A 10,635-nucleotide genomic window follows, 5' to 3' on the forward strand; every position below is an offset into this window, starting at 1 on the left:
TTGTCTTGCTGCTACAGACGAAAAGCCATAAGACATAACTACTTTCCCTGAAAAACTAAAAAAAAAAAAGGGGAGGCAGGATAAACAAAAGGGAATCCTTTCACAAAATACGGCAATTTGTCATATAGAGGAAAACACAGACCCCGGAGGAGCTCAGCAACGGGATGCAGAACCCAGCCAATGTGCATGGGGTGTGATAGGGAGAGAGCGGAAATGGCTGCGGGGCAGGTGTGAAGCTGGAATGAGTAATGAGGATCGGAAAGAGAAGGCTTTGGGGATAATCCACATATTTTGATGACGGCCATAGTGTTGGTTGAGTCTGATAATAGGATAATATTTGTAATAAAGATTTAAAATATTTTTCTCTTCACATATTTACTCTATACTACTTTTGCCCAAAAGAGATGAATAAAAACAAGGAACTTTCCAGTTTTACTGCCCTAAGGCATTTCTTTTACTCCCAGTCTGGCACTGGGATCTCAGCCAACACTGTCCTTCTCCTCCACGTCCTCACACTCCTTCCTGAGCACAGACTGAAGCCCACTGACCTGACTATCGGTCACCTGGCCTTCATCCACACAGTAATGCAGCTAACCACGGGGTTCGTTGTCACCGACAGTTTTGGGTCTCAGAATGTTTGGAATGACCTCACATGTAAATCAGTTTTCTTCTTGCACAGGTTGATGAGGGGCCTCTCCATGTCCACCACCTGCCTGCTGAGTGTTCTCCAGGCCATCACCCTCAGCCCCAGAAGCTCCTGTTTGGCAAAGTTCAAACATAAATCCTCAAATCACAATCTGTGTCTCCTGCTCTTGCTATGGGTCTTCAGCATGTTCAGTGGTGTTCACCTCCTAATCTCCACTGTTGCCACCCCCAATGTGACCTCAGCCAGTTTTCTGTTAGTCACTAAATCCTGCTCTCTTTGGCTGATGAGTTGCTACCTCAGGTTCACATTGTTCACACTGGAGACAGTCCAAGATGTCTTCTTTATGGGGCTCATGGTCGTCTGTAGTGGATACATGGTGGTTCTCCTGTACAGACATAAGAGGCGGTCCCAGCATCTTCACAGCAACAAGCGTTCTCCAAGAGCATCCCCAGAAGAAAGGGCCACCCGGACCATTCTGTTGCTCATGAGTTTCTTTGTGTTCATGTACATTTTTGACTGCATTGTCTCTTCCACCTCAGGACTGTCATGGAACAATGACCCAGTTCACCTGCTTATCCAGATGCTTGTGGGCAACAGCTATGGCACGATCAGTCCTTTGGTGCTAATCAGTTCTGAAAGGCGAATAATGAAGCTCTTAAAATACATGTGGGGGAAGGATCATAAATGTTTATTTATTCAGAGATAGATAAATTACTCTCAAGATGAGACAAAGCACTGACTTCAGAATGTCTGATTGCCAGATAAAGGATATGCTCTCTTGGTTAAGTGAACTATTTGGAGTTACACTTTTATCGTTAAGCGTATTTACTATAACATATGTGGGTGGTAGGTAATTAATAGATTATTTAACTGAATAATAAATGAGATAACAGAAGCATAGAATTTTCAAATCAGACACATATGAATCAGAGCTAATACCTAGCATTAAACAGCAGATGAGGGATTGCAGGAGTATTGGAGGGAAGTGGTAGGAGAAGTAGAAAAAATTACAACGGAGACTTCTGGGGGTGAATGCAGCAATAATCCTTGTGTTAGTGATTGGTATGTTCTACATATATACAATTTACTATATTTCAGTTATACTGTATTATTTTTTTTAGGAGATTCCAGGGATTGAACCTGGGACCTCATATGTGGGAAGGAGGTGCTCAACCCCTGAGCTACACCCGCTCCCCTCAGTTAGACTTTAAACAGCTGTTCAACACAATTGAAAAAGAGGAAAAATACTTAGATGAACAATTTGAAGACTTCACTAAATGAAATAATATATGTGTATATGTCTCTCTATATAACCCTGTATGAAGGAATGTTTAAACCCAGAGTGGGTACAATGTCAGAGAAAATCTCCACATTTGATAAAATGAAATTCCTGCTGGCTTTGTTATATAAGCATAATTTAATAACATCAGTCAATACCAATACAAAGATAAAATGTAGGAATTATCCATCTATTTGCAAAATTTTTAAAACCTTATCAAAACCTGAAGATATATGTAACTTCAAAAAATTTAGAAAGGCAAAATAGGATATGAATTCCAATATTTAATTGTACACGCTAGATTTGGAATCCAGAAAGTCAAATATCCTAACCAAAGAATTGTCCCCCTTTAGGAAGGCAATTATGATGGTCATAATGCTGAATTCTAGCATTATTTCAGTTTTTAAAATATCATACAATATTATCATTGCTATAGCACAATTTAGAAGCAGCAAAGAATGTGGATATGACAAAGTTTCTCACTGAACACATTTTTCTGCAATATGCCTTCTGATATATATCATCACATTCACAGCGAGGCACTTCCCTCCTCTTTATAATGTTGATATTGTTGCTGTACATTATATGAAAGAGTAGTCAGTATATAAACCTTGTGCTCTAAATCCTGGATCAAATAAAAAACATTCATCTAAATTCCTAGGTTTGCTTCCAAAGAAATGTAATCCTGGGATTCGGGTCAGAATGATTTAAAACCAGAAATTAAGCACCTGTAAAGCCGCTGTGTCCCTTGAGGCATTGGCCAAGCAGGTAACTGACATTTACCTGCTCCAACATGGCAGACGAGGGCTTAGCTCCACTCAGGAGGGAGGCTGTACTTGAAAGGCTCACATAAAAGAGGACCCTCAAAAGTCTACACTTTGAAGAAAACTGCGGACCTAATAAAAACAGTGGGTGGCAAAGGGGAGAAGGAAATCAGTCCCCTTCTGCCTGGGAGCTGGTGATGACAAAAGTTTTGCTTCATGTCAGTCTGAACTTCAAGTTTAACAAAGGTTTGTGATTCAGAATATCAATCCCCAGTTGTTAGTGCTGCAGAGTAGGGGGAGAAAATAAAAATTTCTTCTGGAAAAATTCCCCAAGTTAGAATCTGCTACACCTAAGTGAAAAAATATAAATTTTCAGAGCGTTCAAAATCCTAATTTCTCTAGAAATTAAAGAGAAAGAAATTAACTTTCTTAAACTCTGGATATTTGGCTATCCACATAACTGTGATGAAATTTGAAGAAAAAAGAGACTTGAACATGAGAAAAGATTAAAAGACTATTTGCTCATGAAAAATGAATAAAATAAAACTTCTCAAATAGAATTTTAAAAATTAGAATAAAAAACCTAATGGAGGGAGCAGACGTAGCTCAATTGATAGTGTCCACCTACCATATAGGAGGTCCAGGGTTCGGTACCCAGGGCCTCCTGGCCCTTTTGCTGAGCTGGGCCAGGCATGTGCAGTGCTGCCACATGCAAGGAGTGCCATGCCATGCAGGGGCACCCCCATGTAGGGATGCTCCACGCACAAGGAGTGCACCCCACAAGGAGAGCCACCCCACGTGATAAAAGCGCAGCCTGCCCAGGAGTGACGCTCCAAACATGGAGAGTTGATGCAGCAAGATGATGCAACCGAAAGAGACATATATTCCTGGTGCTGCCTGTCAAGAATGCAAGTGGACGCAGAAGGATACACAGTGAATGGACATAGAGAGCAGACAAGAGGGGAGGTGGAAGGAGAGAAAAAAATAAATATAAATCCTTGAATATATAATGGGGCAGTGGACTTGGCCCAATGGATAGGGTGTCCACCTACCACATGGGAGGTCTGCGGTTCAAACCCTAAGCCTCCTTGATGCGTGTGAAGCTGGCCCATGCAGAGTGCTGATGCACGCAAGGAGTGCCGTGCCATGCAGGGTTGTCCACTGCGTAGGTGAGCCCCACACACAAGGAGTACACCCCGTAAGGAGAGCCGCCCAGCGTGCAAGAAATTGCAGCCTGCCCAGGAACAGCCCCGTGCACATGGAGAGCTGACACAACAAGACAATGAAACAAAAAGAAACATAGATTCCCTGTGCCGCTGATAAGGATAGAAGCAGTCACAGAAGAACACACAGTGAAAGGACACAGAGAGCAGACAACTGGGGGGGGGGGGGGAGAATAGAGAGAAATCAATAAAAAAGTAAATTAAAATTTAAAACCTTGAAAAACTTAAAAAATATATATATAAAGGATGTGATCCAGTTCTACTATGGTAGAAACCCATTTTTCCTGCTGATTAACAGCAAAATACAGGGAAACTGTTAAAACACACACACATACATAACTACCATAGGACTCTGAAAGTAAAGAAAGGCAGGCAGATTGCTGATAGGAACCAAAACCTGGAGGTGCGCCCTGCATGGGCATGATTTCCAATTTCTGTTCTCTCATGCTTTTTTTTTTTTTTAACTCCAGCGACATCATGCAAGTGATGTGGGTCAGAGAAGTTAAATTCCACTAGAAAACGTATATTTCTGGCCAGAAGAAACAGAAGTGGTCCTTAAGGGGCATAGAGCATGGAAGAGACAGTTGAAGGGGGGAAGGCAAAGAGGGAAGTCCCCCAAAGCTGTGAACGTCCTTGCACAAGCCTCAGCCCTTCCCCCGAGCATATGTGGGTCAGAACCAAGTGAACATAACTGAAATATGAACCACCACGGAATGATGAAGCAATTTATGGGCTGAACCTAACCAGGTTGATTACCTTTGCAAGCAAAATTATCAACATTATTCTCCAAAAAAATTGTAGCAGGATGGAAAAGCAACATAATGTTCACAAAGTCTAAGACATAATTAAAAACTGCTCAACATATGAAGAACCAGGAAACGTGAGCAATTCTAAGGGATAAATACAACCAACAAATGGCTAACCCAAAATCATATAGATTTTTGTATTACTCTCTAATAGTAGGTTTACAGAAAAACCATAAAGAAAATACAGAAATCACATAGATTTTTGAAAGTATCGGGAAGTTTATAGAAGCATTTAAAATGTATGTCAGAGAAGGCAAAGGAAAATACACTAAATAGAAATGAAAGGAAGGATTTCTCTGTAGAAAACCAGGAACAAAAAATAAAAAAATGGAAGTTGTAGAACTAAATAAATATAATATCTGCAATAAGAATTTTTTTAAAACTGCCTGGATTGGCTCAGTAGCAGAATGGAGATACCAGAGAAAGACTCTGGGGACTTGAAGACAGACCAATAGAGAGAGAGAAAGTTTAAATGGAAATAAATGGACAGAGCATCAAGGAACTGTCAGGCAATATCAAAAGATATACATATACTTTGGGAAACAATAAGAGAGGAGAGAGATTGGAAAGAAAATTACTTGGGAAATAGTAATCACCTCCAAACTTCCTAAATGTGATTAAAGAAACAGATCTATAGATTTAGAAGTTTAGCAAATCCCAATCAAGATAAATTCAAAGAAAGCATGCCCACATAGATCATAATCAAACTGCTGAAACCCTAACATAAAAAATCTTGAGTTATATGATATTTTTTCATTATACAGCAATTATTTGAATGAGCAAGATTCTAAAATAACTGACCTAAGTTTTCACCTCAAGAGCTAGGAGGAAAAATGTAATGTACTTCTAAAGAAAGTAGGTGGAAGAAAATATTAAAACCAATATTATATACCAAGACAATTAGTTGAAAAGTGGAGGTAATTAAGACAGTCAAAATTTATTCTTTGAAGAAAAGCATCAAATTGATAAACCTTAGATTAAAAGAAAATACACAAATCACCTATATCAGGAATTAAATCCATGTTATCACCACAGATTTTGCAGTCATTAAAATAATAATAAAACAGTACTATAAACAACTTTATGCCAGAAGTTTGATATTTTAGATGAAATGGACAAATTTCTCAAAAAATACATCTTTCCAAAATTGATATAGAAGAATTTAGAATTTCTGAAGAACCCTGAGTGTAGTAAAGTAATTAACATTTTCAACCAAACTTTCCAAAAAAAGAAATCCTTTACCCAGATATTTTTACTCATGAATTTTATCAAATATTCAAGGAAGATTTATCACCAAACCTACACAAAAGAAGAGGGATCACTTCCCAACATGTTTAGTGAGACCAGAAAAATCCTAATACCACAACTTATAACATTAAGAAAAAGAAAACTATACAAAAATACCTCATGGATACAGACACAAATTTCCTAAAATAATTTTGGAAAATTGACCCCACAAAAATATAAGAGGGATGATAAATTATGACAAGATGAGCTTTACCCCAAAAATGCAAAATCAGTTTAACATCCAAGTGCCAATGTATTACCTGTACTAAAAGAATACAAGAAAAATATTTTATATGATCATTTCAATGAAGAAAAACCATCTGATACTACTCAAGCACTTTCATAATAAAAAACTCTCAGCAAGAAAGAAGTAAAAGAGAACTTCCTCAAACAAACAACAAAAAAAGGGGCTTTTGGTAGGTAGAATAATAGTCACCAAAGATTTCCATGCCTTAGTTCCTGGAACATGGGAATATACTAGATTTTTGTTTAGTTTAGTTTAGTTTTGTTTTATACCCCCCCTTGTGAATTTTTGCGTGCTGTCTGCTCTCTGTGTCCATTTGCTGTACATTTTTCTGTGTCTGTATTTATTTATTTCCCCTCCCCCCTAGTAGTTTGCTTGCTGTCCGCTCTCTGTGTCCATTTGCTGTGGGCTCTTCTGTGTTCTCGCTTTCCTCCCTTCTTTTTGTTGCATCACCTTGCTGAGTCGGCTCTCTGTGGCATCTGCAGGCTGGGTGGTGCTCCATAGGGTGCAGGTGAGACTTCCTTCACAAAGAGGCCACGAGACGCAAACTGAGGGCTTCCCACATGATAGATGGGAGCTCATCTGATTGAGCCACAGCTGCTTCCCTGAATATACAAGATTTTATAGAAACGGGTAATTAAATTTGCAGATGGAATTGAAGTTACCAATCAATTGCTCATGAGATGAGATTATGCTGGATTATCTGGTTGGGCCCAAAATATTCACAAGGTTCATTATAGTGGAAGAGGGAGAAGTTTAAGTTTAAGTTGGAGGAGTGGGTCCATAAACCAATGAATAAAGGGAGTTTCTAGCAAATGAAAAAAGCAAGGAATAAGATTGTCTCCCAGAATCTTTAAAAGAAATACAGACTGTTGTCAGCTTGCTATTAGTCCACTGAGTGTGATTTTGAAAATCTCACCTCCATTTCTGTAATATAAATTTCGGTTTTGAAGCCATTAGGTTTGTGGTAATTTTTTATGGTATTGATAGGAAATTAATACAGACACCTACCAAAGACAAACAGCCAATATTAAAATTAGTGGAAAAAAAAAGAAAGAAAAGACCAGAGGAGGACATAAGCTCTTATGTTTCACTGACCTTCAGTTACTGTGTGAGAAGGTAGTGAAGTAAAAGAGTTTTATACAGCATGGTTGAGAATAGAGGGCAAACCCCATTATACATTCAGAATCCATTGCAAAGAATATGAGATATATTTTTGTTGTTGTTGTAGGCATTTAAAGAGCACTGTGTCAAATCACTAGCAAACCACTAAGCTAATGGGAAAGAGACTTCACTGGTCAAACATGACAAAGAATACAGACTTAACAACATTAGTTCAGAAAAGTCAATAAAGGACTACAACAAGCAACAACAGATCCTAGGGAGGATGATAAGCTGATTTCCATACAATAGATCCATAGTGACCTACATTCAGCTCGTTCCCTAACAAAATTCCTAAAGTGCTATTGCCGAACTGGCAAAGGTGATCTGTGAATCCATATGGAATTGCAGGTGGCCAAAAACAATATTGAAAAAGAAGAACAGACTATGAGGATTCCTACTTCCAGGTTTCAAAAACTTACTACATGGCAGTAATGGCAGCACAACATTGCGAACATAACCACATTGAATTATATATTTGAATGTGGTCAAAGGGGAAAGTTTAGGTATAAATAACTTAACAGAATAACATTAAAAAATACAATGAACCTTAAATTAAACTGCGGACTAATTATTAGCACAACTACAAAAGTGTGCTTTCATCAATTATAACAAATGTATCTCACCAATTCAAGCTGTTAATAATAGGCTGTTATATGGGACTAGTGTATTTTATACAAGAAATTTATAGATAGATAGATATACATATATATATATAAGCTAACTTACTACGAGAGTGACATCATCCAGATGGTGGCATAAGGCATTCCCGTGAAAGCTTCCCATCAGAGAAACCCCAATTGAAGGCACATTCCACTCTCTTGAAACTTTGGAAGATGATACATACTGGAGAAATACCCCTCAAATGCTGAAATAAAGGGCTGGAAATACCAAGAAAACTCAGACCTGCAACTCAGACCTGCCAGTCCAGACCCCTTCCCCACACTTAGATCCCATGTAATTTAAGAATAACCCAGCACCACACTCTGTCTCTAACTGCTGGAGAAAGCCAGCATTTTTTTTTTCTAGGTGTAGAATCAATGAAATTTTATATAATCACATAGATTTGCATTCATCATTCAATCATTATGAGAGCGTTTTCATTATTTCAATAATAATAATTATGTTAAAAACCTGACAAAACAAACAAGAAAATGCTTCACCTCTCAATCTTTCTACATTTCCCCTCTTTACACAGCTTCAATTTCTGGCTATTCTTGCAGTTATTTATTTATTTATTAAGCACTTTTATTGAGATATATTGACATACTATACTATCTAAAATGTATAATCAATGAGTTTTACTATAATCACAATGTTGTGCATTCATCATCACCAAAAATATTAGAATTATTTCATTACTCTGAAAAGAAAAACTCCACACCACTTAGCATGCCTTCCCCAGCTCTACACATACAAATCAAATTTCATCTTTATAAATAGATTTATATTTATATTTTATATGAATGGAATCATACAATATGTTACATAATATATTTCGTTCATAGTAACACAATCATACAGGATTTGTCCTTTTGTGTCTGGCTTGTTTCACTAAGTATAAGGTCTTCCAGTTTCATCCATGTTGTCATATGCTTCATGACTTCGTTTCTTCTTACAGCTGCATAATATTCCATCATGTAAATAAACCAAGGTTTGTTTATCCATTCACCAGTTGATGGACACCTGGATTGTTTCCAACATTTGGCAATCGTGAATAACAGCACTATGAACCTAGGTGTGCAGATGTCTATTTGTGTTACTGCGCTTAGTTCTTCTCCACAGTAGATGTACCATTCTACATTCCCACCAACAGTGAATAAGTGTTCCTATCTCTCCACATATTCTCCAACACTTGTAGTTCTCTGTCTTTTTAATAGTGGCCATTCTAATAGGTTTGAAATGATTTCTCATTGTAGTTTTGATTTGCATTTACCTGATTATTAGTGATGTTGAACATTTTTTTCTTTTTTCTTTTTGTCATTTGTAATTCTTCTTTGGATAAATGCCTATTCAAGTTTTTTGCCCTTTTTAAAATTGGGTCATTTGTCTTTTTATTGTTGAGTTGTAACATCTCTTTATATATCATGGATAGTAAACCTTTATTGGACATGTGATTTCCAAATATTTTCTCCTATTGAGTCAGCTGCCTTTTCACCCTTTTGACAAAGTCCTGTGAGGTGCAAGTGTTTCATTTTGAGGAGGTCCCATTTATCTATTTTTCCTTTTATTACATGTGCTTTGGATGTAAGATCCAAGAAACCATCACTTACCACAACATCTTTAAGATGTTTCCCTACATTTTCTTCTAGTAGTTTTGTGGTCCTGGCTTTTATATTGAGGTCTTTGATCCATTGTGAATTGCTTCTGGTATAGGGGTCCTCTTTCATTCTTTTGGTTATACATATCCAATTCTCCCGGCACCATTTGTTGAAGGTACTGTTTTGTCCTGTTAACATGGGCTTGGTAGGATTGTCAAAAACCATTCGACCAAATAGGCGAAGGTTTATTTCTAGACTCTCAATTCTATTTCACTGATCAATCTGCCTGTCATTATGCCATGTTGTTTTGACCACTGTAGCTTTCTAATATGATTCAAGGTCAAGCAGTGAAATTCCTCCCATGGTGCTCTTCCTTTTGCAAATGCTTTTGGTTATTTGAGAGCACTTTCCCTTTAAATTTATTTGGTAATTGCATTTTCTATTTCTATAAAGCAGGCTCTTGGAAATTTGATTGGTATTGTATTGAGTCTACAAATCAGTTTGGGTTGGATTCACACTTCATGATATTTAGTCTTCCAATCAATGAACATAGAATGTCTTGCATAGGTCTTCATTATTTCTTTGATCATTGTTTTGTAGTTTTCTGCATATAGGTCCTATACTTCTTTGGTTAAATTGATTCCCAGATATTTGAATCTTTTTGTTGGTATTATAAATGGAATTTTCCTCCTGATTTCCTCATCAGATTGTTCACTACAAGTGTACAGAAACACTACTGATTTTTTTTGTGTTAATCTTGTATTCTGCCCATTTGCTGAACTAATTTATTTTTATTTATTTATTTTCATTTTTTTGTCTTTATTTTTTTACTGTTACATTTATAAAATATGAGGTCCCCATATACTCCCTACCCCACTCACCCCCCTCCTCCCCCATAAACACCACTGCCTCCATCATCATGAGACATTCATTGCACTTGGCGAATACATCTCTGAGCACCGCT

General features: G+C 37.4%; 1 protein-coding gene across 1 annotated transcript; it reads left to right on the plus strand.

Annotated features, from left to right (window-relative positions):
* The first annotated feature begins 404 nt into the window (after positions 1–404).
* Positions 405–1,352, plus strand: LOC101432197 (vomeronasal type-1 receptor 90-like). The gene has a single exon (XM_004452055.2). The coding sequence runs from the start codon at positions 405–407 to the stop codon at positions 1,350–1,352; it is 948 nt and encodes a 315-aa protein (XP_004452112.2).
* Positions 1,353–10,635: the final 9,283 nt, after the last annotated feature.

Source organism: Dasypus novemcinctus, chromosome 26 (genome assembly GCF_030445035.2).
Source record: "Dasypus novemcinctus isolate mDasNov1 chromosome 26, mDasNov1.1.hap2, whole genome shotgun sequence".
Classification (NCBI taxonomy): domain Eukaryota; kingdom Metazoa; phylum Chordata; class Mammalia; order Cingulata; family Dasypodidae; genus Dasypus; species Dasypus novemcinctus.

What these genes read in the sequence shown, in the direction of transcription:
- LOC101432197 (XM_004452055.2), top strand. Translation starts at nt 405, where the DNA reads ATGAATAAAAACAAGGAACTTTCCAGTTTTACTGCCCTAAGGCATTTC.